We start from the raw sequence: 26,372 nt of genomic DNA, 5'->3' as shown, positions 1-26,372 counted from the left end.
TGTTGCATGTTCCAGAGTAGGCAAACCAGACACTCTCCACATCAACACTGGCAAAAAACCAGCAAGAAATACTGTTTACCCACAAGCATAAATTATATATATTAGAAACCAACACTTTCTCATTACTTTATTTTCCAGATCATCAGACTCGGCCACAGCAACACGTGGCAGGAGACGCTAGTATATTATATTATATTTAATTATAAGCATGGTGCAGGAGACAAGATGCAACTGCTTTCCTGGCCTCTTTCTTCACTCTGATCTCAGAGCAGCAGTTGGTGCTGGGGGGGGGGGGGGAGGAGTCCTAACTGATGACATTGGAGGCAAGATGGAACTGCCTTCATGGCCCCTCTCTTCATTCTGATCTCATATTTACAGCCTCATCACACAGCACTTCACGCTCTGCTTTATTTAGGGTAGTTTTCCCTAACAAAAAGGGTTACGGGCCCAGTTTGTGTACCTAGTGTAAGTGCTTAGTCTGTCTGCCCACACCGTTTGATGAGAGTTGGGCAATGTGGGGTTGAATTCCAACACTTTTGCTGTCAGCTTTGTCTGAAAGAAGGCATGGAAGAAATCATCAGGAGAGGGACACACAGGCCATTGTTTTAACATAGTTTTATTTGAAGGAAGTCAAAAACAAAAACTTGTGGATGCTAAGCAAGAAGTACACCAATCGCACAAAGTGAGCTCTGGGGATAGTACAGGAAGGAGGAGAAAGTGGCTGGAGTGAAGTGGAAGAGAAAAACCATATTTCAAGAGGAACAATCCCTCAACATAGCAATGGTGCTTTTCATCACTGGTCATCAACACCAAAGGATCACCTTCAGTTCATTATGCTGAAGTTGAAAGACAACTCGTCAGCCACCCACAAGAAATGAGTCAATCTTGTTTTATAAAAACATTAATAAAAATACTGGAGGAATTCCATGTTTTTCATGCTACAGGCTTTATTTTGGGTTTTTCTTTTAAACTAATATATTCAGAAGTTTCTTAGAAAACAACATGGACCTCAAAGTTGAGGCAAGAAGAGGATGCAAAAGGAAGAAACAAGAGAGTGAGGTGACCGAACATCAGCCCAGAGCAGCTTTGCATTTTGGGGGAATCCGGCAAGAGGAAGAGGAAGAAGAGGGTCCTCCGGTGCGCCATGCTAAACTTTAAAAATTCCAGCACAAAAGGAAAACAAACAAAGAAACAAATGCCGGTTCCATTAAAAGAAAAGGCTCTGAATTCAAGTCAGAGGAACAGTTCCTTGAACTTAAGAACACCTGGATTTGGTCCCAATGGTTTCGAGCCAGGTCTTGAGGATTCACATGCATTGCTCTGCTGTCACGTTAAGAACTAGGAAGCTGTTTCTGAAAGTAACCACTTTTCAGAGAGCACGGTCTAAGTAGATGCAAATGCTCGAAATAAAGGGATTTAAAAAACATCTACAAACGGGGCAAAAAAAAGTGAGGAAACAGCTCCCTGACTCCATAATCATTAAAAAAGAAAGGAAGAAAGAAAGAAATGACTGCCAAGAGGAGTAATGGGGCACGACTCACTCCACCGTCCTCTGGGGTCATTGAGGAGGGGGAAAAAACAGGGGTCTGTAAAACAAAACATCCAACTAGCCAATAAGGCTCAATGACAGTCCAGATTGACAGGACCATCTCCTCCTTTTTGCTATTCGGCTACCATCGGCAGGGGCTCCTTCTCCTCCCGGGTCTCGGCCCCGCGCTCATCATCCTCGATCTCGCCCTCCTCGTCACTGAACTTGTCGTGGGCCCATTTGGGGCTGGCATTGGACTTCCGGTAGAGAAAGCGGCCCCGTCCACGGGGGAAGATGCACCGGCCCCTGCCCCGGCTGCCCCACTTCTCCCCGCCTTCACCCTCGCGGTCGTCATGCTACAAACACAGAAAGAAAGAAAGAAAGAAAGGAAGGGGACAATTTTGGTCTGCAGCACATGTGGCGTTATCTAAGCGTTTTCCATCTCTGTCCGTTTCCCAGATACTTATCCTTTCTATACACTCTTCAGTAAAAAAAAAAATCAACCCCCAAAATCTGGGTTGATTTATCCATGGGTCAATGTGAGTGCTGTACCTTAACTCCTTCTCTGAGAAGATTAGCAAAAGGGAAGAGGTTAGTCTGTCCTGGGAGAAACTTTAAGAAGCACGGACCTCCTCTATTCTCTGTAGTATGGGGCCTTTTTGAACATTTAGGCCAGGAAATAGTGGCTGGCCTGTGAGAGGGCACCAGTGCTTTCCCTCCTTTCTGTGCAATGACCTTCAACGTATCCACTGGTCCTATTAAAATCCATAGTTTTGGTCTCCAAACATGCCATCAACTTATATATCAGGCTGACTTCTGCACTAATGAGTATAGGTAAAGGTAAAGGTAGTCCCCTGACATTAAGTCCAGTCATGTCTGACTCTGGGGTGTGGTGCTCATCTCCATTTCTAAGCCAAAGAGCCAGCGTTGTCCGTAGACACCTCCAAGGTCATGTGGCCGGCATGACTGCATGGGGCGCTGTTACCTTACCGCCGGAGCGGTACCTATTGATCTACTCACATTTGCATGTTTTCGAACTGCTAGGTTGGCAGAAGCTAGGGCTGACAGTGAAAGCTCACGCCGCTCCCTGGAATTGAACCTGTGACCTTCGATCAACAAGCTCAGCAGCTCAGTGCTTTAACCCACTGCGCCACCGGGGGCTCCCAATGAGTATACAGGGTAAGTATATATAAAATATAATAATAATATTTTTTTTATAATATTTTTTATTGAAGTTTTTTTTTATGACAGTACATCAGTAAGGTGTTGATCATTGACATACTAAATTACTAAAATTTGGAAGGGGCAGGATAAGAGGGAGAGGGGAGGAACGGGATGGGGGAGGCTATCTCTAGGATGGGGTAGGGGGGTGAGAGTGAACAATAAGGATGTCCCTGTCTCCTCGGGAAAGGTAAAGGGGGGAGGGTAGTAAGTGATAAAGGAGGTGGGACGTGAAGTGTGTTAGTATAGTCTTAATAAATATATATTCCCTCTGATTCATTGTTTACCCCCGTTGATTGGTTAGTATTCATGTGATCTTTCTGCGTATCTCTTCATTCTTCTTATTTTCTTTGCCTTTCCTCGTTTTTTTTCTCACCTTCCTTCTAAATATTTCCTTATAGGAGACCAGTCTGTTGTCTTGCTTCTTGTCGTCTGTTTGGATATTAAGTACTGTGTCAAAGTGTCCATATTCATTATGTCCATCAGCTTAAGTCTCCACTCGTCTATCGTTGGGATATCCTCGTTTTTCCACTTACTTGCCAGCACTAGTCTCGCGGCGGTCGCCATGTGGAAAAAGAGTTTGTCTTTGTTTTCTTCTATTTTGAAATCGAGAATTCCTAGCAAATAATATTCTGCTTTTTTCTCCATTCTTAGTGCTAGTATTTTTGTCGTTATATCATGTATTTCCTGCCAGATTTTTTTTACTTTCTTGCAGGTCCACCAGAGATGGAAGAAGGTGCCTTTGTTGTCTTTACATTTCCAACACTTTTCGGTTACATTTTTGTAGAATTTTGCCAGTTTACTTGGTGTTAGATACCACTGGTATAGCATTTTGATCCAATTTTCTCTTAAACTGTAAGAGTTAGTCCATTTCAGTTTTATCTTCCATGTTTTTTCCCAGGCCGATAATGCAATTGTCCGTCCATTTTGTTAGATAATTGTTTGTTCCATTTTTTTCTGTTTTCCAATTTAGAAGGATTTTGTATAATTTTGTTATTCCTTTCTTTTCTGTTGCCATGATCTTTTCCCAGAATCCTTCTCTAGTTTCAAATCCACCTTTCTTGTCTCTGTTGAATGCCTCAATGAACTGTCTGTGTTGGTACCACGAGATTTCCTCGTACAATTCTCTGACTTCTTCTAATGATTTTAGTTTAAGACCTTCTCTATCTTTCTTTAGTATATCTTTGTATTTGGGCCATTTTTCCTAACCTAGTTCTCTTCTTTGAGTAGCCTCTAACGGGGATATCCATAGTGGAGTCTTTTGATAGATTTTATTTTTGTATTTTTCCCAAATTCTAATTATTGATGACCTTACGAAGTGGTTTCCAAAATTCTTTTCGATCTTCTTCTTGTCGTACCATAGGTACGCGTGCCACCCACTTCGAAGGTCGTGCCCCTCCAGTGCTAGTGTTTTGGGTTTGTTGATATTGACCCATTCTCTAATCCAATTTAGTCCACATGCATCATGATATGATTGCAAATCTGGAAGTCCCAGTCCACCTCTTTCTTTATCTTCAATTAGACTTGTAAATTTTATTCTTGGTTTCTTTCCCCTCCACACGAATTTCGATATTTCTTTGTTCCAATTTTTAATCACCTGGGCATTTCTGATTATTGGTAATACTTGGAAGAAGAAAAGAATCTTGGGCAGAATTGTCATTTTGATAGCGGAGATTCTTCCTAATAGGGACAAATTTAGATGTTTCCAATTTTCCATTTCTTTACTAATTTCTTTCCACTTTGCTTCATGGTTGTTTTTTATTAGATGGGAGTTTTTTGCAGTTAGGGTTACGCCGAGATATTTTATTTTATCTACTACTTGTATCCCACTTTTTGCTTCCAATACTTTTTGCCTCTCTTTGGTTATATTTTTTGTTAGCCATTTTGTTTTGTTTTTGTTTATTATGAGCCCTGCCACCGCACCAAATTCTTCAATTTTCTTTAGCCACAGTCCAAATTTTTCTAAAGGGTCTTCAATCACACAGATTATATCATCTGCGAATGCTCTTAGCTTGTAAGAGTGTTTTCGTATTTTTACACCTTTGAGCCTATCGTCTTTTCTGATGCTGTTAAGAAGTATCTCTAATGACATAATAAAGAGTAACGGTGACAGTGGGCACCCTTGTCGAGTGCCTTTTTGTATTTTTATGTTCTCTGTAGTGCATCCGTTTACTGATATTTTTGCTTCCTGGGTGCTATAAATCGCTTCTAGGGAGTTAATAAAGTGATACCCCATATCTAGTTCCTTACTTAATGCTAGAAAAAACTCCCAATTTATTCGATCAAAAGCTTTCTCTGCATCTAATGAAAGCAATGCGCATTCTTTATCAACATTCTTCTCGTAATATTCTATCACATTTACCACTGTTCGTATGTTGTCTTTAATTTGTCGCTGTGGGAGGAATCCGGCTTGTTCTTCCTGGATCCATTCTTTGAAGAATTGTTTTAATCTTTCGGCAATTATGTTTGCATAAATTTTGTAGTCTACATTAAGCAAGGATATGGGGCGGTAATTTTTTACATCCGTTCTATCAGTCCCTTCTTTATGAATCATTGTTATTCTTGCTTGTTTCCATGCATTGGGAATTCTTTGAGTTTCTAGTGCCTGATTCATTAATTTCTTCAGTTTAGGTGTTAATTCTTCTTCATAAATCTTCTAATAAGTTGCCGAGAAGCCGTCTGGTCCCGGTGTTTTTGTAGCATCTAGCTTCTTAATGGCTTTTTGGATTTCTTGGTTTGTTATTTCCTTATTTAAAATTCCTCTGTGTTCTTCTGAGATCTTGTCAAGTTTTTGTTCCCCCAGGTAATGAGTAATTTCATCTATCTTGGGTTTTCCGCTTGAGTACAGTGTTCCATAGTACTCATTAAATTGATTTATTATGTCCTGGTCTTTTGTGAATTCTCTTCCATTCGTGCTGATCTTAGTAATGAACTGCTTTTGTTTCGTTTTTCCAATCCTCCTTGCTAGCCACGGACCCACTTTGTTCGCGTTGTAAAAATGTGTTTGTTTTGCAAATTTCAGTTTTTTTGCCATATTTTCTGTTTCTAGCTCTATTCTCCTTCTCTGGAGTACTTCTATTTCGGCTGTCAACTTGGTGTTTTTTGGGTCTTTTTTCAATTTCCGTTCTGCTTCATCTAATTCCTCTGTTATCTTGTTCATCTGTTCTTGTCTCTTCTTGTTTCTTCTCGCTGTTTGTTGTATGCAGACACCTCTTATTACTGCTTTTCCCGCGTCCCATATCGTCTGGATATCTGTATCCCCTGTTTCGTTTAATTCGAAGAATTCTGCTAGTCGAGATCCGATAAACTGTTTAACTTCTTGATCCTTCAATAAATTGTCGTCTAGTCGCCAGTTGCCTTGTCTTCTCTTTTGGTTGTAGATAAATTCTATGGGGCTGTGGTCTGAATCTTTCCTTGTTTGTATCTCTATTCTGTCTATTTTGGAAATTAGGGAGTGTGTAGCCCAGATCATGTCGATTCGCGACCAACTCCTATGTCTCCCCGAAAAATATGTGTAGTCTTGTTCATTTGGGTGGTGTGTCCTCCATGTATCTTGCAAGTTGAATTCTTTTAGTAGTTTAATCATCGTTTGGGGGAGGAGGTTTGCCTTTAATGTTTTTTGTTTACTGAGTTCAGATTTTCTATCTTGTTTGCAGCAAACAAGATAGAAAATCTGAACTCAGTAAACAAAAAACATTAAAGGCAAACCTCCTCCCCCAAACGATGATTAATGAACAAGACTACACATATTTTTCGGGGAGACATAGGAGTTGGTCGCGAATCGACATGATCTGGGCTACACACTCCCTAATTTCCAAAATAGAAGAACATGACCACCTGATAATAATGGGAGATTAGGAAATCTTTTGCTTTCTCCTCCGATGTTATCCAGATCCTCTCGTTCTTGTAGGTCGTCATTAAGCCCTCTCCTCTCTCCCATCTGAACCTGATATTTTGCCGTTTGAGCTCGCCAGTCAGTTCCTTGTATTTTCTTCTTCTTTGGATTGTCGATTGGGTGTGTTCTTTCAGAATAGTAACCTTTTTGTTTTTGAAGTATGGTGGATTTTTAGAACTTCGCTTAAGAATTTCATCACGTATGTGTTTTCTTCCGAATTGCACTATCACATCTCTTTCTACTTTATATTTTTTGGCATATCCTGTCGTTATTCGATAAGTTCTATCGATATTTGTTTCTGCATCCTCTTCAGCAATTTCCAGCAGTTCTGCTGTTATTGACACTATTATTTGCCTTAGATTTTCTTGTGCTTCTTCTTGTATGTTTCGGAATCTTAGATAGTACTCCAGTTCTTTTAGTTCAGCCTGGTCCAGTTTCGTTTCTATTTGTTCTTCTCTTAATTCTATATCTTCTAGCTTTCGATTGATTGTTTCTTGTGCTTCTTCTAGTTTGGCTACATCCGTTTGGTTTTTCCTCATGTCTTGTCTCATCGCATCCATTTCTTTTTTCATTTCTCCTAATTCGTTGGTTATTTCTTTCCTCATTTTTGCTAGTTCTTCAGTCAAGTCATTTTTGAGTCTCTTTCTTTGTTCTTCTGCTACTTTTTGATATGCATCTTGTTTCTCTTGGTACGCTTCTTGTTGTTCTAGTATTTTCTGTATCTCCTTTAGTATTTCCTTTCCTGTTGGGTTCCCTGATACTGGGCCTCTCCTTTGTTCTGGTTGTTCCACCACCTTTTCTGTATTTCCTGTTTTTTCTCCTTTATTCTTGGGCGTTGTCATTTTGATCCAGTTCTTCAGAGTCTCTATTATGTATGCTTTTGTCCCCGTTTTGGTAAATTTATAGGTTGGTATCTGTATAATATATATTTGAATGCTTATACTTGTCCGTACCTTTTTTTTTTTTAATATTATAATTAGTTAATTATTTTTATTTGTTTATTTTCCTGCAATTTTCTGCTTTGTTTGGGTGGTAGGGTAATTGATGTTTGTTCTTGTTTTTAATCGGTCCTCTATTTGATTTCCGATATTTTAGTCGATTTTGTGTCCGTATTTCAGTTCCTTGGTTTTTTTAAAAAAAATTTAATTTATTTATTTATTTGTTTATTTATTTATTTTTTATTTTATTTATTTATTTATTTATTTTTCAGTAACTTTTTGTTTAATTTGTCTTGCTTTATTTCTTTATTTCTGTGAGTCTGTTCTTTAATTTCTGGGTTCTTCGTTCGTTTCTTATTCCTATATTCTTTTCTTACTTTCGTGTGTCTATTTTATTCTTTATGTCTTTTACTTCTTAGAGTTACTAGCTCTATAGTTTCCTTTAGTACCCTTGAGTTTCCACAGTGCTTTCTTCTTCCTGGTTCTTCCTGGTTCTATGCTTTCCTGTCTTAGTAGCTCTATAGTTGGTTTGCTTTTTCACTCTCTGTTGATTCTCCACTGATTAATTCACTTCCTCCCTCTCTAGGCTTTCCTCTCTTTCCTTGCTTTCCGCCTCCCTTTGATGTCACTTCCGCCTTCTCCTTTCCGGAGCCGCGTGGATTTGGCTGGTTCTGGGGGGAGCGCGCCTCGTGGTGTCCCACTTCCGCCTTCTCCCTCCCAGGTTACTTTGGGTAGCTCTGTCTTCCGCCGCGGTCTTGTTGCTTCCGGAGGAGCGCGCCTCGTGACTCCCTGGTTTCAGAGGCCAGCAATGCGAGGTGCCTTAGAAGGGATGGCGTTTTCAAGGACAATATGGCAGGCAGGCAAGGTTTGGTCACTTTCTGTTCAAATCCTTGACCCCTTCTCTCCCTCTTGCGCGCTCGGCTTTTTCCTTCCTGTTTCGCCTTGTTTTGTACCCTGAGTCGCGCACTGTGTTATTTCTTCTTTTCTCCTGGTTCCTGCCCTTTTACTCTCTTATTCTCTGATTCTTTTCATTCCTGGCTTTTCTCTCTCGCCTCTATCATCTTTTAGCTTTTGTCTTGCTTTGCTTTTCTCCTTTATCTTGTTAACTTTTAACCTTTTGTAACTCTTTCACCCCAGGCTCCTCTTTCACTCTCTTCAAATCGCTCTTATGCCGTCTCTTTTCTATTCGGCTTTCAAGCTTTTCTAGCTTTTTCCTGCCTTTCCTTCCTTCTTACATTATAACATATCCTGGGGGTTACTTGTTGTTACTGTTGCTATTGATTCCGCTCACCTTTAGCGTTCTTCTCCACGTCCTTAAAAGTTTTGGCGCTCGGTCAGCTGTCGTTCCCGGATCCAGGTCCCTGGACGGGATACCTCCCCACTAGCCGCTGCCTTCCTCCCATCCGGGTCTGCTGGCCGATCTCCTTGAGGGAGATCGGCTCTCGAGACCGTCGGATCGGAGTTAGGAGGCTTTGCGTTTCTCAGGCCTTCGATCCGGCACGATATTGGAGGTTATGTCGCCTCCGCTAGCCTTCGGTTGGAGGTTGAGTCAGCGGAGCTCCACTAGAGTCCAGCCAGCCGCCATTGTCGCCAAACCGGAAGTCCCCAAATATAATAATAATAATTTTATTTTTGTACCACGCCTCCATCTCCCCAAAGGTACTCGAGGTGGCTTACATATGGCACAACGTGCCAAGACAAAGCATAAAATAAACACATAGTACAATACAATAAAGTAAAAACTATAACATATAAAAACAACTCAGAACAATGCCCAATGACCTATGGTAACAACTACCATACGGAATGGCCAAACTGTAAACAAAAGAAGGGAATGGGATAGTCCCAGGGCATGGAATGAAAGTACAGTGCTGTGTCATTGATTGTGGACCATAGCTGTATCAGTTGGATATTTTAACTCCAATGGCTCCCATCCTATGCCATTCTCTTTAGTCAGGGGAGCGGCTGCACAGCACCATCTTCTTAGAATTTACTCCTTTATTCCCTCATCCTGTTATCTACCACATTCTTATCATCTTCAATCAAGTGCAAGTGCTCTCTTTCACAGTAGTAACAAAAATATATATCCCAGGGCTTTACAGAAGGCACTATGGCCGTCAGTGTTCCCAATTTCATGGTGCTTTTCCTGTCTGGCAAACAGGGGTTTAATTGGATGGCAACTTGGGATGTGAATGAGGGAAAAGACTTGCACATGCACGTTTATAAATTTTAGAAAGCTCTACAATAAAAGGGCTGAGTTACATCTCAGCCTCGTGGCACTATTTTTCCTGTTGCATGCCCAGTGGCTTTGCTCTAGCCAGAATAAATCTATTGCATTTTAATCTCCTTGTCTCTGGTGTCTGATTGGGATAGCAGGTTTTTGGAGGCAGGGCACCAAACCTCAACACTGTTATCACTGTGCAGTACAGATCTAACCCACAATACTGCCCTGGGAGAGGCCCACTGTGTGCGTATCAATCCTCAAGGGTCAAGACAAGGTGCCCAAACGAAGGGCCCACAGCCCCCAAACCATACCAGTACAATGTTTCCACAAGACAGGCCTACTCTCAGCACACCTACCAAGTAGTATTTCTTGCTCTTGGGTGTGTACTCGGGGTCCCACTCCTCCTCTCGGGGCCGCTTCTGGAAATTGGTGCTCACACCGCATCCAACGCCGCTGCTGCTGCCACCAACTGCGCCACTGCCACCACCAACTCCACCACTGCTGCTGCTCTTGTTGTTGCTGTTGCTGGAAAAGGTGCCTCTTCCCCAGCCACGGCCCCTGGCCCGGAACTGCTGTTTGGCGTCATGAGAGGAAGGGACATGAGAGAGAAAGGTTTGTGTACTGGCTGGGAAGATAGCCTCCTCTTCATTCTTGGTTCAAGCTGCTTAAATCAAGAGGGAACTGAATCCCAACTAAGGTACCTAAATGCTATTCAACATTTCCATGGATGAAGTCAGATGAATCTTTACAGGCTTTGAATCTGGCTGTGATGAAGCATGCGAGGAGGGGGCTAGAGCACACTTGGAGGAGATCTCAGGACGTGTCTGACTGAGCACGGGCCACAGCCTCTCTCAGGGCGTATACCGTGGCTATACGAGTAGCCAGGGAGGCGTATATGACTACCCGTATAGCGCCTGCAGTTAATAGATCATCGGAGTTGTTCCGGGTCGTCGGGGAACTCCTTCAGCCACCTGTGGTGGAGGAGACCTCAGACAACCCAGCAACTCGGTGTCGCGATTTCGCACAAAAATTTGCAGACAAAGTCTCTCAGATACGCCGTGAGCTCGACTCCAATTTCATCACAGTGCAAGAGGAGGTGATTGAGGCATCTGCTTGTCCAACTTTGTGGGATTCTTTTAGGCTTGTTCTTCCTGAGACCGTGGAGGAGGTCCTTGGGGCTGTGAGAGCGACCACGTCTGCTCTGGACTCTTGCCTGTCTTGGCTAATTAAATCGGCCAGGGAGGGGTTGGTTGATTGGTTTGTGTTGATCATTAATGCGTCGTTGGAGCAGGGGTTTTTTCCATCTCACCTGAAACAAGCTGTGGTTTGGCCACTCCTTAAAAAGGTCTCCCTCGACTCCACAGTGTTGAACAATTTCAGACCAATCTCCAACCTCCCTTCCTGGGCAAGGTGCTAGAGCGGGTAGTTGCCTCCCAGCTCCAGGGCTTTTTAGATGACATCAACTACCTAGATCAGTCATAGTCTGGTTTCAGGCCTGGTCACAGCACCGAGACAGCCTTGGTCACCTTGGTGGATGACCTCCGCAGAGAGTTGGACAGGGGGAGTGTGACCCTGTTGGTTCTCTTGGACATCTCAGAGGCTTTCGATACCATCGATCATGGTATCCTTCTGGGACGATTCTCTGGGATGGGTCTCGGGGACACGGTTTTGTCGTGGCTCCGATCCTTCCTGGAGGGTCGATCCCAGATGGTGAAGCTGGGAGACACCTGTTCAGACCCCTGGCCTTTGACCTGTGGGGTCCCGCAAGGCTCTATTTTGTCTCCCATGCTTTTTAACAACTACATGAAACCGCTGGGAGAGGTCATCCGGAGTTTTGGAGTTAGGTACCACCTCTACGCAGATGACACACAACTCTACTATTTTCCACCCAACTCCAAGGAGGCCTCTCGGGTGCTGGACGAGTGCCTGGCTGCTGTGTCTATCTGGATGAGGAGGAACAAGCTGAAGATCAATCCCGACAAGACAGAGGTCCTCCTGGTTGATCGTAAACCTGACCGGGGTATAGGGTGGCAACCTGTGTTGGACGGGGTTACACTCCCCCTGAAGCCACAGGTCCGCAGTTTGGGAGTCCTCCTGGACTCATCGCTTACGCTTGAGGCTCAGGTGTTGGCGGTGTCTGGGAGGGTTTTCACACAACTGAGACTCGTGCGCCAACTGCGACAGTACCTCGCAAAGGCTGATCTGGCCGGGGTGGTCCATGCCTTGGTCACCTGCAGGTTGGATTACTGTAATGCGCTCTACGTGGGGCTGCCCTTGAAAACGGCTTGGAAGTTCCAACTGGTACAACGAGCAGCAGCCAGAATGTTAACCGGGGCTCCTTACAGAGAGAGGTCAACCCTCCTGTTTAAGGAGCTCCACTGGCTGCCGTTTATTTTCCGAGCCCAATTTAAGGTGCAGGTGCTTACCTACAAAGCCCTGAACGGTTTGGGACCATCCTACCTGCGGGACCACATTTCCATCTACGAACCCACATGCTCACTCCGATCATTTGGAGAGGCCCTGCTCGTGATCCTGCCTGCGTCGCAAGCACGTTTGGTGGGGACTCAAGACAGGGCCTTTTCCGTGGCGGCCCCCCGACTTGGAACACCCTCCCCAAAGACCTTAGACAGGCCCCTACATTGGCAGTCTTCAGAAAGAACTTGAAGACCTGGCTGTTCCGATGTAACTTCCCAGACTAGGAAATCCCTGTCACCAAGTCCTTAAGCACTTTACTAGAATTAAGACTGCTGTACACCACACACTGCACTTGCCCTATAATGCCTTGTATATCACCTGTTCACACCAGTACTTTTAATCCTGTACCCATTACTTTGACCCGGCCCAATTTTATTATGTCTTTGTTATTGTTTATTGCTTGTTGTTTCAATTGCTGAATTGTTTTTAATTTGCTTTGGTTCTGTATTGTTATATTGTGTGTTGAGGCCTTGGCCTTTGTAAGCCGCATCGAGTCCTTCGGGAGATGCTAGCGGGGTACAAATAAAGTTTAATAATAATAATAAAAAAAATCTGTTCGATTTTAGGAAGTTTTAAAATGGGATGCAGGTTACAAGGTCAGGACCCCTGGGGGGTAGTGAAGGGGTGTCAGAAGTATTTTCTGATACTCCTGGGGGTTCTATGTGGGAAGTTTGGCCCAATTCTATGGCTGGTGGGGTTGCAGAATGTCATCATTTCTCAATCTGAGGGTTGGGACCCGTGGGGGTGTCATGAGGGGTCCCCAAAACCATAAGAAAACACAATATTTTCTGTTGGTCACAGGGGTTCTGTGTGGGAAATTTGGCCCAATTCTATCGTTGGTGGAGTTCAGAATACTCTTTGATTGTAGGTGAACTATAAATCCCAGCAACTACAACTCCCAAATGTCAAGTCTATTTTCCCCAAACCACCAGTGTTCATATTTGGGTATATAGAACATTTATGCCAAATTTGGTCCAATCCATCATTGTTTGAGTCCACAGTGCTCTATGGATGGAGGTGAACTACAAAACTCAAGGTCAATGCCCACCAAACCCTTCCAGAATTTTCTGTTCGTCATGGGAGTTCTGTGTGCCAGGTTTGGTTCAATCCATTGTTAGTGGAGTTCAGAATGCTCTTTGATAATAGGTGAACTATAAATCCCTGCAACTACAACTCCCAGATGACAAAATTAATCCCCCTTAATCCCACAAGTATTAAAATTTGGGCGTATCAGGCATTTATGCCAAATTTGGTCCAGCGAATGAAAATGCACCCTGCATATCAGATATTTCCATTACAATTCATAACAGTAGCAAATCTGCAGTTATGAAGTAGCAACAAAAATAATTTTTTGGTTGGGGGTCACCACAACATGAAGAACTGTATTAATTGGCTGCGGCATCAGGAAGGTTGAGAAGCACTGTCTTAAACCCTCACAAAATTTCATGACAACTCATTTCTCTCATGTTTTACTTCAACTATGTTTTACTTGAATTAGGCCCATTTCTCTAAATAGGCAAAGGGTTGGGTAGGTAGGCAGCTATTGCAAGATGTGCAGAAGCCTTCCCGAAAGGCCTGGCTCTTCAAAAACCTTACAAGAATGAAGGGAAGCCCAAAGATGCCACCCCAGCCCTCTGCTCCCGCTCCCTGGAAGGGCCACTTACGAAGGTCCCCCGGGCTCTGCCCCTCTCACTGGGGCCAGCAAACTCCTTGGTGCCGAGGCGGGACTTGTCAAAACCAGGGGGAGCAGGCTCCTCTCGCTCTTCGGCCTCCTTGGGGTACTCCTCCGCCTTGTAGGAACATGAGGACCGAGAGGAGGAAGAGCTGGATCGAGAGCGCTCCTGGACAAGGCGGTGCTTCCTAAGCCAGGACAAAGAAAGGAAAAAGAAAAGATCAAGGTCAGTCAGGAGCAGCCAGACCTCTGCTTAGCCATATCTAAGTTACCTGTCAGAAATTGATACATAACCCATTCAGAATTACGCTTTAGCTGCCTAGAAATCAGCATCCTTAGGAAACCCAGTATAAATGGTACTGGTAGGTTTTTTTTCCACATTCCTGCTGCCCTTTACAGCTGAAAAAGTTGTGGTGCTGCACAACCCAAATGCACTCCCCTCCTGGCTGTTGTGAGCCAGCAATACTTGCTTCGCAAATGCAAAGGGACCAAGAATCAATGTGCCAATCCCAATGTGCCCCTTCCACCTGCAACTGGCCATCTATGTTCTGGTATCATTGAGAGCTGATAATGGTTCGCTCAATGAGAAGTCTGCTGCTCCTAAGACCCAGAAATACATCTGGCCCACCACCTATAGGCTTCATTGGAGAATATACGTTCTCAAAAGGCCCACATTTACATATGAGGTGGTGCTTGGCTCCAAAAGACTGGGCAAATGGGTCTGAAGTGAACAAAAATGAACCCTACATTACCCTCTTGTCCTCAGAATCGACTTCTATCTCTGGCATTCTTTGGGAGACGCTGCAGCTTCCTGAACACACAGGAGGTACGGACACATACCAACAAACTCCAGGCGCTCCTTCCTCCAAATTTAAAGGAGGCTCAATGTGGAGAGGCCTCCTCCAACAGCCTATCATTTGCAGCATCCTAGACTACGGTGCCATGCTGTTTCTTCTATTCAGTATGATCAGGTGCTTCTATCAGCAGCCAACCATCCTATGGAAAACATATAACAAAGTACGAGGCAACTCCTCTCGCACATACTTCTTTTTGGACCCTTTGTGAGACCTTTCCGCCTTCTCTGCTGACTGCTCCCGTGAATGGCTCGAGGGCCTGGAGTCCACTGATTCCCTGGACTTGCCCCGCCTGTCCTTCTCCTTATGTTTTTTGCGCCGCTCAATATCAAGGCGGAGGTCAACCGTGTCATCCTTATATTTGCTTTCAGCCTGGAAGGAGAGGGACAGGGAGAAAAGGTTTCATGCCTGGACCTCCAGCTATTCCTTCACCATCCCAGCATCCTAACATTCCTCAGGACTGGAGAGGACTCAGTGGGAAAAGTCAGGTCGATGTCATGATACACTTTGCAACAAGGAAGACACTTCCACTGTGTTAGAAGTGACAACACTTGTATATAAAGCCATGAGAGACAGAGGGAACTCTGTGGGACAGACCTGCTGTCTTGTTTCACCTGTTTCCTATATCTATGTTTTGCTTCCTACATGAATGAAGAGGTCTCTTCCCCCATTTTCCCCAAAGCCCTTTAATGTGCTTTATGGCTTTTGTTGCAGAAGGTTTTCATGGCTGGAATCACTGGTTGCTGCCAGTTTTCCAGGCTGCATGACCATGTTCCAGAAGCATTCTTTCCTGACGTTTTGCCCACATCTATGGCAGGCATCCTCACAACCTGAGGATGCCTGCCATAGATGTGAGTAAATGTAAAAAAAGAATGCTTCTGAAACATGGTCATAGAGTCCGGAAAACTCACAGCAACCCTACTCTATGGTTCTTTGTGTGAGAAGGGAGCATAGAATGATAGAGTTGGAAGAGACCTCATGGGCCATCCAGTCCAACCCCCTGCCAAGAAGCAGAAAAATTGCATTCAAAGCACCCCCGACAGATGGCCATCCAGCCTCTGTTTAAAAGCCTTCAAAGAAGGAGCAGAATGCTCTCTCTTCCTCAAGATGCTTGATACACAGACATCAGTCAGTATTAGGGATTCTTCTACTAAAATTAGGTAATTTTCTCTTGGCTATCTACTTTTTTATTTGAGAAGTAATTGCCCTCAACAATAAAACTGTTTATCTTTTTGCAAACCTTACCTGTGAGTTTTCTCTCCTGTTTCTGACCATAAGCTCATACATAGAACTGGCTATGCTGCACTCCGCTCTGCTATAGATACCAAATATCCCTACACTGTGTTCACTTCTTGTGTGCCAGAAAGAAGTCATTATTCAACGGAACAAAGGAAACAAAGCCAGCATCAAGGTCCCAGCCATCCAGCAAAGAAAGAAACTATTCTGCTAGGCCTCTAAAGAGCTACTGTCCGTAAAAATGCTACGGATAGTTTAATTTTTCCTGGCCTCCTGAATGTTTACGTGGGGAACGGGCTTTGTAGTCTTCTTGTCCTGAACCACCACTTTGCAGCCATGCTTCGTGCTCAGTCTCACCTCTCAAGACTCAACGCTCTGCACAGTAAGCACAAACTCAGCATTGTGTTACTTGCACTTCGGCGGTAGGGAGGAGAGGTTCAAAAATGCACCGGTCACTGACAATTCCAAAGCCAAAGGGAGCCAGATTTGACTGGAGTTCAAGTACTCTCTGTTTTGACTAAGAGCTCCTTGCTTCTTGTGTACAACTATGGCACAGTCAACTCTTCCCGGCTCACTCTTTACCAGTCCCACTATTTGTAGCCTCTGCAGGACATGTTCAAACTATTCTGAAAGATAGCTTGCATTGGGCGCTGACTTTTGTGCTCTGAGCCATGGTTCGAAGTGTCAGGGATCTCTAAAGAGTACAGAATCAGATTCCTCCTCCCAAACATGCAATGACTATACATGATAATCCAATACTCTTTATTTTCCCAACACTAATATTAATTTGTATGCTTTAAGTGGCAAGGAAGGGATAAGATAGAAAGAAGAATAGCTTTTAGGAGGTTGCTCAAGGACTAAAAATGCACTTTTAAAAAGTTGTTTCATGTCTCTTTGCTTCCTCTACCAAAAAGGTGGATGCGCAGGATCTCTTGATTTTACAGTCACTTTCAGTTCAGATATAGCAGTCAGTTTTGCTTCAGTTTAAAGGCAAGCCACCAGCAGCTCTCTTTCAAAAGTCTTCCTCATACAAGTCTTAAAGGGTGGCTTCCATTATTACAGAAGTTGGTTTTTGTGAGCTCTATTGGTTCTCTTTGACTCCCAATCATGAAGGAGAACTCTTTTCTTTTTCATGGAGAACACAAAGTTTTCATCTGGTAACACCACAACAGACTTGCCATGAAGAGCCGCTGGCAAATCCCAGGCAGTTAATAGGCATTAATTTGCTTAGTTCTTTTTCATCTTAAGACTCATCTTGACAAAAACCTGCTAAACATGGAGTATTTATGCGCATTTACTCACCTGCATGCACTGGAGATAGTATAGAACAGAGATAAGGTCACAGAACAGAGATACGGCTATTTTACCTTTCAAAACTAATGAGCAATGTAATACAGGCATAATATAGAAACACTTTGGCAGCACTGCCCAAAACGTACATTAACATCCAGTGTTTAAATTCAATGAGTTTTTCCATTTCCTTTTGGTTTGGCTTGAAAAAAATAGCGAACAATATGCCCATGGGGCTTATAAACATTTCAGTGTGAAATACTCCCAAGTGCGTCACATTTTTAAGAATTCTTGACAACATTCAACAGTATACAACACATTAGGAGCAAAAGAATATGGATTATCTCTGTGTTTGGCTCAGATACAGCTGTGCTTTACTCCTCTTTTCCTGACATGCACCTCTGTCTGTCTGTCTGAAAACATGGTTGGAAATATCACGGAAAGACAAGGGATTGAGTCATACTTACAAGCAGCAAAATATCACAAAAAGCCTCTTCCATCATCAAGGTCACTTGTTTCCAAAAATCCACTCTTTTTGTCTCAAGCTCAACCTCAATTGACTTTGGGGATCTTTTTTTTATACCATATTTCTAACCACTTCACTTCACAAAGGTTGTTGATACATTTTTTTTATTAAAAATTAACCCTTTGTAGTTCATTTTTAGAATTATGCCCATCCTTGAAAGAAAAACACAAACTTAAGTAGAGAGCAAGTAAAATGAAAAAATATATCACTTTATATATATATTTATAGATATATATTTACACAAATAGAAATAAAAGGTTCATGCCTCAAGCATATATATGTTATATGTATTTAAACTATAGCACAAGGGTAACAGTTCACCTTGTAGCTGGGTTCTTTGGAACTTTTGGTCTCCTCTTGAGAGAATCCATGTTTTCTAAAAGAACTCGGGGAAATGTCTATTCTCCTAAAAACAAAAAAGGCACAGCAGGGTTAAGAAAATGCCATGGAAACACCACTTCTTTTGGTATTTATATAATGAGCAAAACAGACTTCAGTCCCAATGCATTGACTATAAAAGCACCAATTTATATGAGCAAGGCTTGGAGGGTTACGCTCCAGCTTCCCAGAATGTTTTTCAACACTTTGAGGGGATATTTTTATCCCATATTTTTAACACTTTCCACTGTTTTCTTTCTTTCTTTTTTTTAAAGGAGGATAAATGAAGACTAGGATTCTTCTCTTAGGGTTTCTCAATACTTGGAATACATGTTTTCCGGTCACTTGGGAAGATATTTTTATTCCCAAATATTTAATAATTTCCGTTACTTTTTTTAAAACGGAGGATCAATAAAGGAAGAGCAAAGAACCAGCTAATGTCAAGTTAAAAATACTTTTTGGCAAGTAACTGGAAAATGCTTCTTGTTGCACCAAAGCAGTGACTCCCTCATTTGGTTATGACTTCAACCTGCTTCCCAAAAAAGATGGCAAATGTGATGCATAACTAGTCAGAAATATTAGTACTTTTAATTACAAAAATATTAGTTAAACACTGAAAGGGTTAAATGGATGCAATGACTCAGCAAAAGCTGTAGTTCAATAAAGGAAGGTGTGCACGTTGCTTAGCAACGACCCAGTCTGAGAGTTCTCAGTGTGAAAAAAGCCTCTCTGTGTGAGAGAAGGCCTCAGAGGACGAATGGGTCTCAGTGGTAGTAGGCCTCATTGTGGAAGAGTGGCCTCAGAGTGTGGGGTAGGCCTCGGTATAAGAAGGCCTCATGTGTTAAGCTCCAAAGTGAAGTTTGAACTCAGTGCAACCATATTATTTTTCTATAAATAATAGCCTTCAATGGAAGAAATAACATTGGTCTATGTGTTTTTGTTCTTTTCATCACTTTGGGCTACTGGTGCTGGGTCACGCTGCTGCTATGCATTTATGAGGAGGATCTTTTGTTAATAAGCCTACTCACCCAACGTAACTCAGGGCCTGCAAGCTCTGTAGCAACCTGTCCACCGCATCCTGCTTAACACCCACCAAGTCTTTCCAAGTCTTTCTTAGATTCTAAAGGCTATGACCTGAAACTCAGGAGAGAGTACGTATAGGGCTTTGGGGCGAAGTTCTCGAGTTCTCCTCCACTTTTTGGGAACCATGCCTTCTTGCTGCCCGCTACTCACCTGTGAATTTCAGGACTTTTGTTCTTAGCTGACTCCTGCTCCGCTCGCTTTAGGTATTTTGTAAAACGTTCATTCAACGTCATTCCCGAGGAGCCAAAGTGATGCTCTGCATTTGTGTTGAGGAAATACCACATTATTATTATACTGCGTTTGAACTTTGGGCAACATAAAAGTGAGCTCTGCAAGAAGGTCTGCAACAGATTCAGGAAGCAAACAATAGATGAAAAGGTGAAGAAAGGAGAGAAAGAGAAAGAGAGGAGTCCTGTTCCCTTTCCTTTCAATAAATAAGAAATTCAACAGCCCTTAAGCAGCCAGTGTCCAAGACAGTTGAATCTACTGAATAACAAAATGACCCAATGTTACATCATGCCACTCTCCTATCCATCCTGTTTCTGAACTGTTTATATCTTCAGGTAAAGCGGATCTTGCTTTTCATTTTTAAGCCATCCTGAATAGAGAGATATGATATAAGAAGGAACCCATATCATGTGCATATCATTTGCAGGGCAATCCCACTTTCCCAATGGCACTTAGGAGCAAATGACCTCCTAGATAGAAATAGGGGCCAAGGTTTCCTTTCTCATTTACTGCAAACTTCTTTTGTAGATGCCTGGTCTCCATAATAATGGTAGAACCACCAAGCTCACATTTCATGCGCAGCTGGGGCAGGGCATCCAAGATTCCAAAGAAAAGACTCTGGCAAACGATTCTATGAGTAAAAAAAACATTTTCCTTTTCTGTCTGGCCCTCCTCTTGTTTACAATTCAGCCGAGTTCACCAGGGAACGGGGGAAATGGCTTAATAGTTGCCAACTGGCCTCTTTGAGTCAGCCCACTCTCTCTGGAGGTGGAACAAAAAGTAAACCCCTAAAAGGAGGTCAAAATAGACCATTCCAGAATTCTTGAAATAGTAAGCAAATTGTACTCTGGCTACTCTGGAGAATAACACTGAAAGAGGACACAACAAAAAGAAGGAAAAATCAACCGTGGAGCCCACTGTGATCCCATCTGCCACAGATCAGTGATGAAGCAGAGTAGTGCCAAGCCACAGCTTACCTACTCTCCGCCTCTCACACCACTCACCTTTGACATGGTGGACAATGGTCACGATGTGCTGTGCAAAAAGCTCAGAGGGGCTCCGCTGAGACTGGGCCGACTGGATGTGATGGAAAATGGAGCGGAACTCCTGCTCTTTCTTGCTGCTGTGCACTAAGTCGTGGCTCAGTTTGCGTTCCTGGGCCAAGATCCCACTGGGGCTGTATGTGGAGCAGAGACAGACAATGCTTTAACAGACATGTCAATAAGACATGGCAGTAGCCTTATTACTTTGCTTGCAACCAATTACAGATGCAAGCAAATTCACCTAAATGCCAGGAACCAATTTATTTTTTAGGCTAAACCACACATTACTGCTAATATAGTTTTCACTGCTTGTTCCTAACTCTTCCAAACCATGGTTATGAATATGGATAGCTAGAATTCAATTTCACATTTCAGGTTGTGGAGTTAGATCACCATTCCAATCCAGTCTGGATGAAAAGTGGAGAGAGGACAGGGCCTCTGAACTTTATTAGAGAACTGTGCTTCGAGAATGCAATATTTTCCACAAGTGATAAACAAAGCAAAACTAGATACAATAAAAACTTCCATTTAGAGCTTGAAGTACACTTTTTAAGACCAATGAATTCTCCTTCCATAGAGAGACTGCAGCTCCAGCCACTTTGTTTTATCTAGCTCTGTATTGGATATTGTTTATTTGCATGTATTTGGGGACTAATCTAGGTGTGGGCAAACTGGGCCTTCAATAAAGGTGTTTTGGACTTCAATTCTCACAATTCCTAACAGCCCTAGGCCTCTTTTCCCCCTCAGTCACTTAAACTGAGGGGGAAAGGCCCTGAGGGTGTTAGGAATTGTGGGAGTTGAAGTCCAAAACACCTAGAGGGCCCAAATTTTCCCATGCCTGGACTAATCCCTACTACTAAGTGACCTCTGAAGACATGCTTACAGTTTCCTATTTTGTTGTTTTGGGAAGGGAAGGGCTCTGGGCCGATTCTCTTTAAAGGACTTCTGAGAGATCAGAAGGTGCATTGCAGTAGAGAGCGATGCCCCCCCTCCCTTTTCCCTTTTGTGGAGACCAGATGAGCCCCTCACCGAGCAAGATCCTCATCGAAGGAATCCATGCGGAGGTGGACCTGGGTCTCACGGGTGATGGAGAAAGAGGACTTCCCTGAGGCCAGGCCCTCTCCCCTAGTGCCAGGCTTCTCCCTGCTTTCGGTGGAGGCCTTTCTTGGAGGAGGGGAGGAAGCGCTTTTCTTTTGGCCCTCTTTAAAGGTCATGACCCGGAAGTTCTTCTCAGGGACAAATCCCCTATGCCCAGGGTTCGCCCTCTTGGTTGCCTGCTGTTCCTCCTTCTTGGAGGGCTCCCCGTAGGGCTCCTCCTCTGCTTCCTCCATCTTCCGCTGCATCTCTTTGGTAGGAGGCAGGAAGACCAGACCTTTCCACTTCCCTCCCCGCTCTTCTTCCTGGCTCTTGCCGGAAGTGGACACTGTCTTCGAGAGGAACTGGTGCAGCTCATCCTCGTCGTCATCCTCCTCAAAACTGGCCTCCTTCTGCCCTTTACCCTTGGCCTTTTTCTCCATCTCATCCGCCTCCTCTTTGCCATAGTGCTCCTTGTGGAACTCAGCCATCTTCTTCTCAAAGTCCTCCCGCAGCTTATAACGTTTGGGGGACTGGCTTCCGCGGTACATCTTTTCTGCGTCGGCTTTGGAAGTGTATGGATCCAGTTTCCCTTTGCTGTCCGACAATCCCATCTCTGAGAAACCTCCCTTCTCTTTCATTTTTTCCTTTTCCACATTGGCCAGTTTCTGTTCCTTATCTTTCCCATTCTCGTTCTTTTGCTCTTCTAAGTATCTAGATACAGAAGGAGAAAGGTAAGACAAGAAATCAAAGACTGTTACTCTGACAATTTAGATCAAGTAGCTTTCAGAAGATCCTCGTGATAATAGACATCAAGTCATTGTTTTGTTTATTCCATCTCTTCTTCTTCCAGCTCTTTTATAATGCAATTTCGAAATCTCACAGAGCTCACTAAAACCGATAAACAGGTGCTTCAGAAGCGACTTGGCACAGCTAGAAGGTAGGAAAAACATAAAAGGTCTTACCCAGCCTGTACATTCACTTACAAACCTGCTTGTAGAGACTTTGCCCATCAATATTCTCACACCTTGGGCTGTTGTGCTTTTAAGTAACACACAGTAGGAATAAAAGCCTCAAAAGCTACGTCAATATTTTTTTGGAGGAAAGTCTCCTATGGAAGCTATAGACGATTCAAAATACAAATAAAAGCAAAAAGGTTAACAGGGGAAAACACTGGATTGGTTGGGAGGAACATGAATAGTCAGCAACGTCATCAAGACTTTCAATTCCCAACGGGAACTGATAGTAAGAGATTTTTATCTAAAACTAGCAGTGAACGACATGGCAAGGTAAGGATAGAAGAGCAGCAGTATGACAGCAGTTAAGACTATTTTAAAAAAATCGGTGGGCAGGTATTGGCACCTAAACATCTAGGCTGACTCCTGAAAAGTGGGAGCGAGCACTAGGAGAAAATGACTTGCTATGTTATGTCTATAGGCCTCAAATATGGCAATTTTATGCAAAAGGTACTTTTGAGAGATTCTGTTACTACCAGCTATGCTCAGATCTTCTAAACTCAGGGCTTGGCTTCCTTGATAGATCCAATCCATCTACAATGTGGTCTTCTATTTTCCAAATATTTTGACTTTATTAAGCACGAAATAATTAGAAATTAGTCATATTGGTTTTTTGTGATAGTCATTTCTAAAAAATCATGTAAATGATTGAAGGTGCTTGAGAACTGTTTTGGAAAAGTGAGACTGAACTTCATATACCAAAAACTGATGGTAGGTTGAAGAAAAACAACAGAAATATTGGGCTGCTGTGCATTCAAATACTGATTTGGTCTCAAAGGTAGTGTCATGGAACATCTTTCTTCTTGGAAGTCTGTAGAGCTGACAGGTAGCTCTGATGTTACAGCTGAGCTAGAACTGAGCTTTGGTATATAAAGCAGCAGCCATCTTTATTCCGGCAACACAAAAGCAATACTTTCCTCTTCAAAGGGAACCATAATAATAATAGTAATAATAATAAAAATAATTATTTATTTATTTGTGGCTGTCCTATTTCCCCGAAGGGACTCAGGGCGGTTTCCAAAATATATGGCAAACATTCAAATCAGAGCCTACCACTTTGGCCACCAAAACCAGATTTGTTTTTCTACTCCATATTTAATCTACTTATAGATACTCATACTAATACTAATATAGATAATATAGATACTCATACTAATACTCATATGTCCAGAGGGACATATCTCTCAGAGAAGAGATGTCTAACAGAAATAAATCATGTGCAAAACTACCAAGACAACATGCCGATGAACTTATATAAATTCTCTGATACTTTTACACTTGCCACTCTACTCGCCCTGCTTTCAATTTGTAACTTAATCCCATTTTACCAAAGCTATTATTTAATCAAATTTTACCATGTTTTAATTTATTTTAGTTAACTATTGGAGGAGTTTTGGGATAGTGATTAGTGTTTATTTGTCTGTGTATTTTTTTGGTTTCAGTCTCTCTTTTTGTTGATATGATCAGTGGACTAATCAATAAATAGTTCTAACTATCAAGACAATAGAAACCCAAACCATTCCTGAATGCAATCTTTTTTTAAAGGATGCATGCCATGCATATGCTCCTTTCATGGGCCTAAATCCAAGTGACACTCCCAACGTACAGCCACTAAATCAATGGGAATGTGACTTACTGAAGTCCCACTGATTCAACTGGTCCACTCTAGTTGGAGCTGTGTGTCTGTCTGTCTGTCAGGAGTGACTTGGGAAAGTTCAAGTAGCTTCTGGTGTGATATAATTGGCTGTCTGCAAAGATGTTTCCCAGGGAACACTCAGATGTTCAATGTTTTACCATCCTTATGGGAGGCTTCTCTCATGTCCCCACATGGGGGGCTGGAGCTGACAGAGGGAGCTCAACCCGCTCTCCACGGATTCGAACTGCTGACCTGCCAGCACAAGGGTTTAACCCATTGCACCACCCGGGTCTCCAGCTGGAGCTACCACTATATTCATACAAAATTCCCATGGGCTGTTTTCATGATCAGCTTCTCCTATCAATATTAAACTAACCCCAAGACATGAAAAGACAGGGTTCAAATAAGCCAGGGCCAAAGTGTGTCTTATGATCATTCAATAATCCCAATTCAACAAAGGAGGCTGGGATTCTTGAAGCAAGAAGTTGACAGTCCTAACATTCTCCTTGGACACAAGCCAAAGCCTTGCCACAGTGAATACATGGAACCCTAGCTATTATTCAATGTTAGCTGTGTCTGAAACAGTCCAATGAATATATGCAAGTCAAATCAGGGAAGGGATACAATGCCAATCTATATATATAAATTTGTTAGGGGCATCCAACGAGGAAACAAAACTCAAAAAAACCCCAACGAAACTTAACCAAAATTCCCATGCCCATAACACAACCCACAAGGTACAAACATATCTACTCAAAATGAAAAACAACACAACAACACACTCACAAAACGGCAAAACAACAAAACTCAAAAATCCCCCAACGAAACTTAACCAAAATTCCCATGCCCATAACACAACCCACAAGGTACAAACATATCAACTCAAAATGAAAAACAACACAACAACACACAAAACGGCAAAAGGATAAAACTCTAAAAAAAACCAACGAAACTTAACCAAAATTCCCATGCTCATAACACAACCCACAAGGTACAAACATATTACTCAAAATGAAAAACAACACAACAACACACTCAAAACAGCAAAAAAACAAAACTCAAAAAAACCCCAACGAAACTTAACCAAAATTCTCATGCCCATAAGACAACCCACAAGGTACAAACGTATCTACTCAAAATGAAAAACAACACAACAACACACTCACAAAACGGCAAAACAACTGAGCATGCGCATTGGCGCCCAGCCGCAAGTTCCCTGGCGCGCGCACATGCCCTTCCGGCCAACGTTCCCTCTGCGGAAACCATGCCCACTCCAAGCCCCGCTGCACCGCTTCCCGCACACACACACACCCCTGCTGCACACACACACACAACCCCACACTCCATCACTCCCCCCGCCGCTGCACACACACACGCAACCCCACTCCCCCCGCCGCCGCACACACACACTCAACCCCACACTCCATCACTTCCCCTGCTGCCGCACGCACACACGCAACCCCACTCCCCCCGCTGCCGCACACACACACGCAACCCCACGCTCCATCACTCCCCCCGCCGCCGCACGCACACACGCAACCTCACTCCCCCCGCCGCTGCACACACACACACAACCCCACGCTCCATCACTCCCCCCGCCGCTGCACACACACACACAACCCCACGCTCCATCACTCCCCCACCCCAATCTTACCTCCTTTTACTTCACGCCCCCTCCAAACCCCACCCCGCCCCTTCCCGCCCTGTCAAAATCTAGGAAAGACAGGAAGGAAGGAAAGAAGGAAGAAAGAGAAAGGGAGGTAAAGAAAAAGGGGGAAGGAAAGTTAGAGAAAGAAGGAAGAAGAAAAGGAAAGAAAAGGAAATATGGAAGGAAAGGAAAGAGAGACAGCAGAAAAGAAAGAAAAAGGGGGAAGGAAGGAAAGAGATAGAGAAAGAAGAGGAGAAGGAAAGATGGGAGGGAAGGAAGGAAGGAAGGAGGGAAAGAAGGAGGGAAAGAGGGAAGATTGGCCACAGCAACACATGGTGGGTAAAGGTTGTTATTTCTATTATTATTATTATTATGCTATTGTTCCTATGAGACCCTGGAGGAATGGG

At 43.2% G+C, this 26,372-nt stretch overlaps 1 protein-coding gene across 5 annotated transcripts in view; it reads right to left on the bottom strand.

Annotated features, from left to right (window-relative positions):
- Positions 1–598: 598 nt before the first annotated feature.
- LOC137095564 (thyroid hormone receptor-associated protein 3-like) overlaps positions 599–26,372 on the bottom strand; it is a 66,691-nt gene continuing 40,917 nt past the window's right edge. For 3 of the 5 annotated variants that reach the window (XM_067462344.1, XM_067462345.1, XM_067462346.1), the window contains 8 exons: positions 21,621–22,379; positions 20,553–20,725; positions 19,471–19,576; positions 18,181–18,265; positions 14,998–15,179; positions 13,946–14,141; positions 10,163–10,378; positions 599–1,884 (listed from right to left, as the gene is read on the bottom strand). In XM_067462344.1, the coding sequence (XP_067318445.1) occupies positions 1,663–1,884; positions 10,163–10,378; positions 13,946–14,141; positions 14,998–15,179; positions 18,181–18,265; positions 19,471–19,576; positions 20,553–20,725; positions 21,621–22,379 (1,939 nt within the window). In that variant the 3' untranslated portion in view covers positions 599–1,662. The remainder of the gene's footprint in view (positions 1,885–10,162; positions 10,379–13,945; positions 14,142–14,997; positions 15,180–18,180; positions 18,266–19,470; positions 19,577–20,552; positions 20,726–21,620; positions 22,380–26,372) is intronic. The other 2 variants (XM_067462347.1, XM_067462348.1) reach the window with 2 other exon arrangements.

Source organism: Anolis sagrei, chromosome Y, assembly GCF_037176765.1.
Source record: "Anolis sagrei isolate rAnoSag1 chromosome Y, rAnoSag1.mat, whole genome shotgun sequence".
Taxonomy (NCBI): Eukaryota; Metazoa; Chordata; class Lepidosauria; order Squamata; family Dactyloidae; genus Anolis; species Anolis sagrei.
The sequence above is the reverse complement of the archived record's forward strand: the minus strand, read 5'-3'. Positions and strand labels throughout refer to the sequence as shown.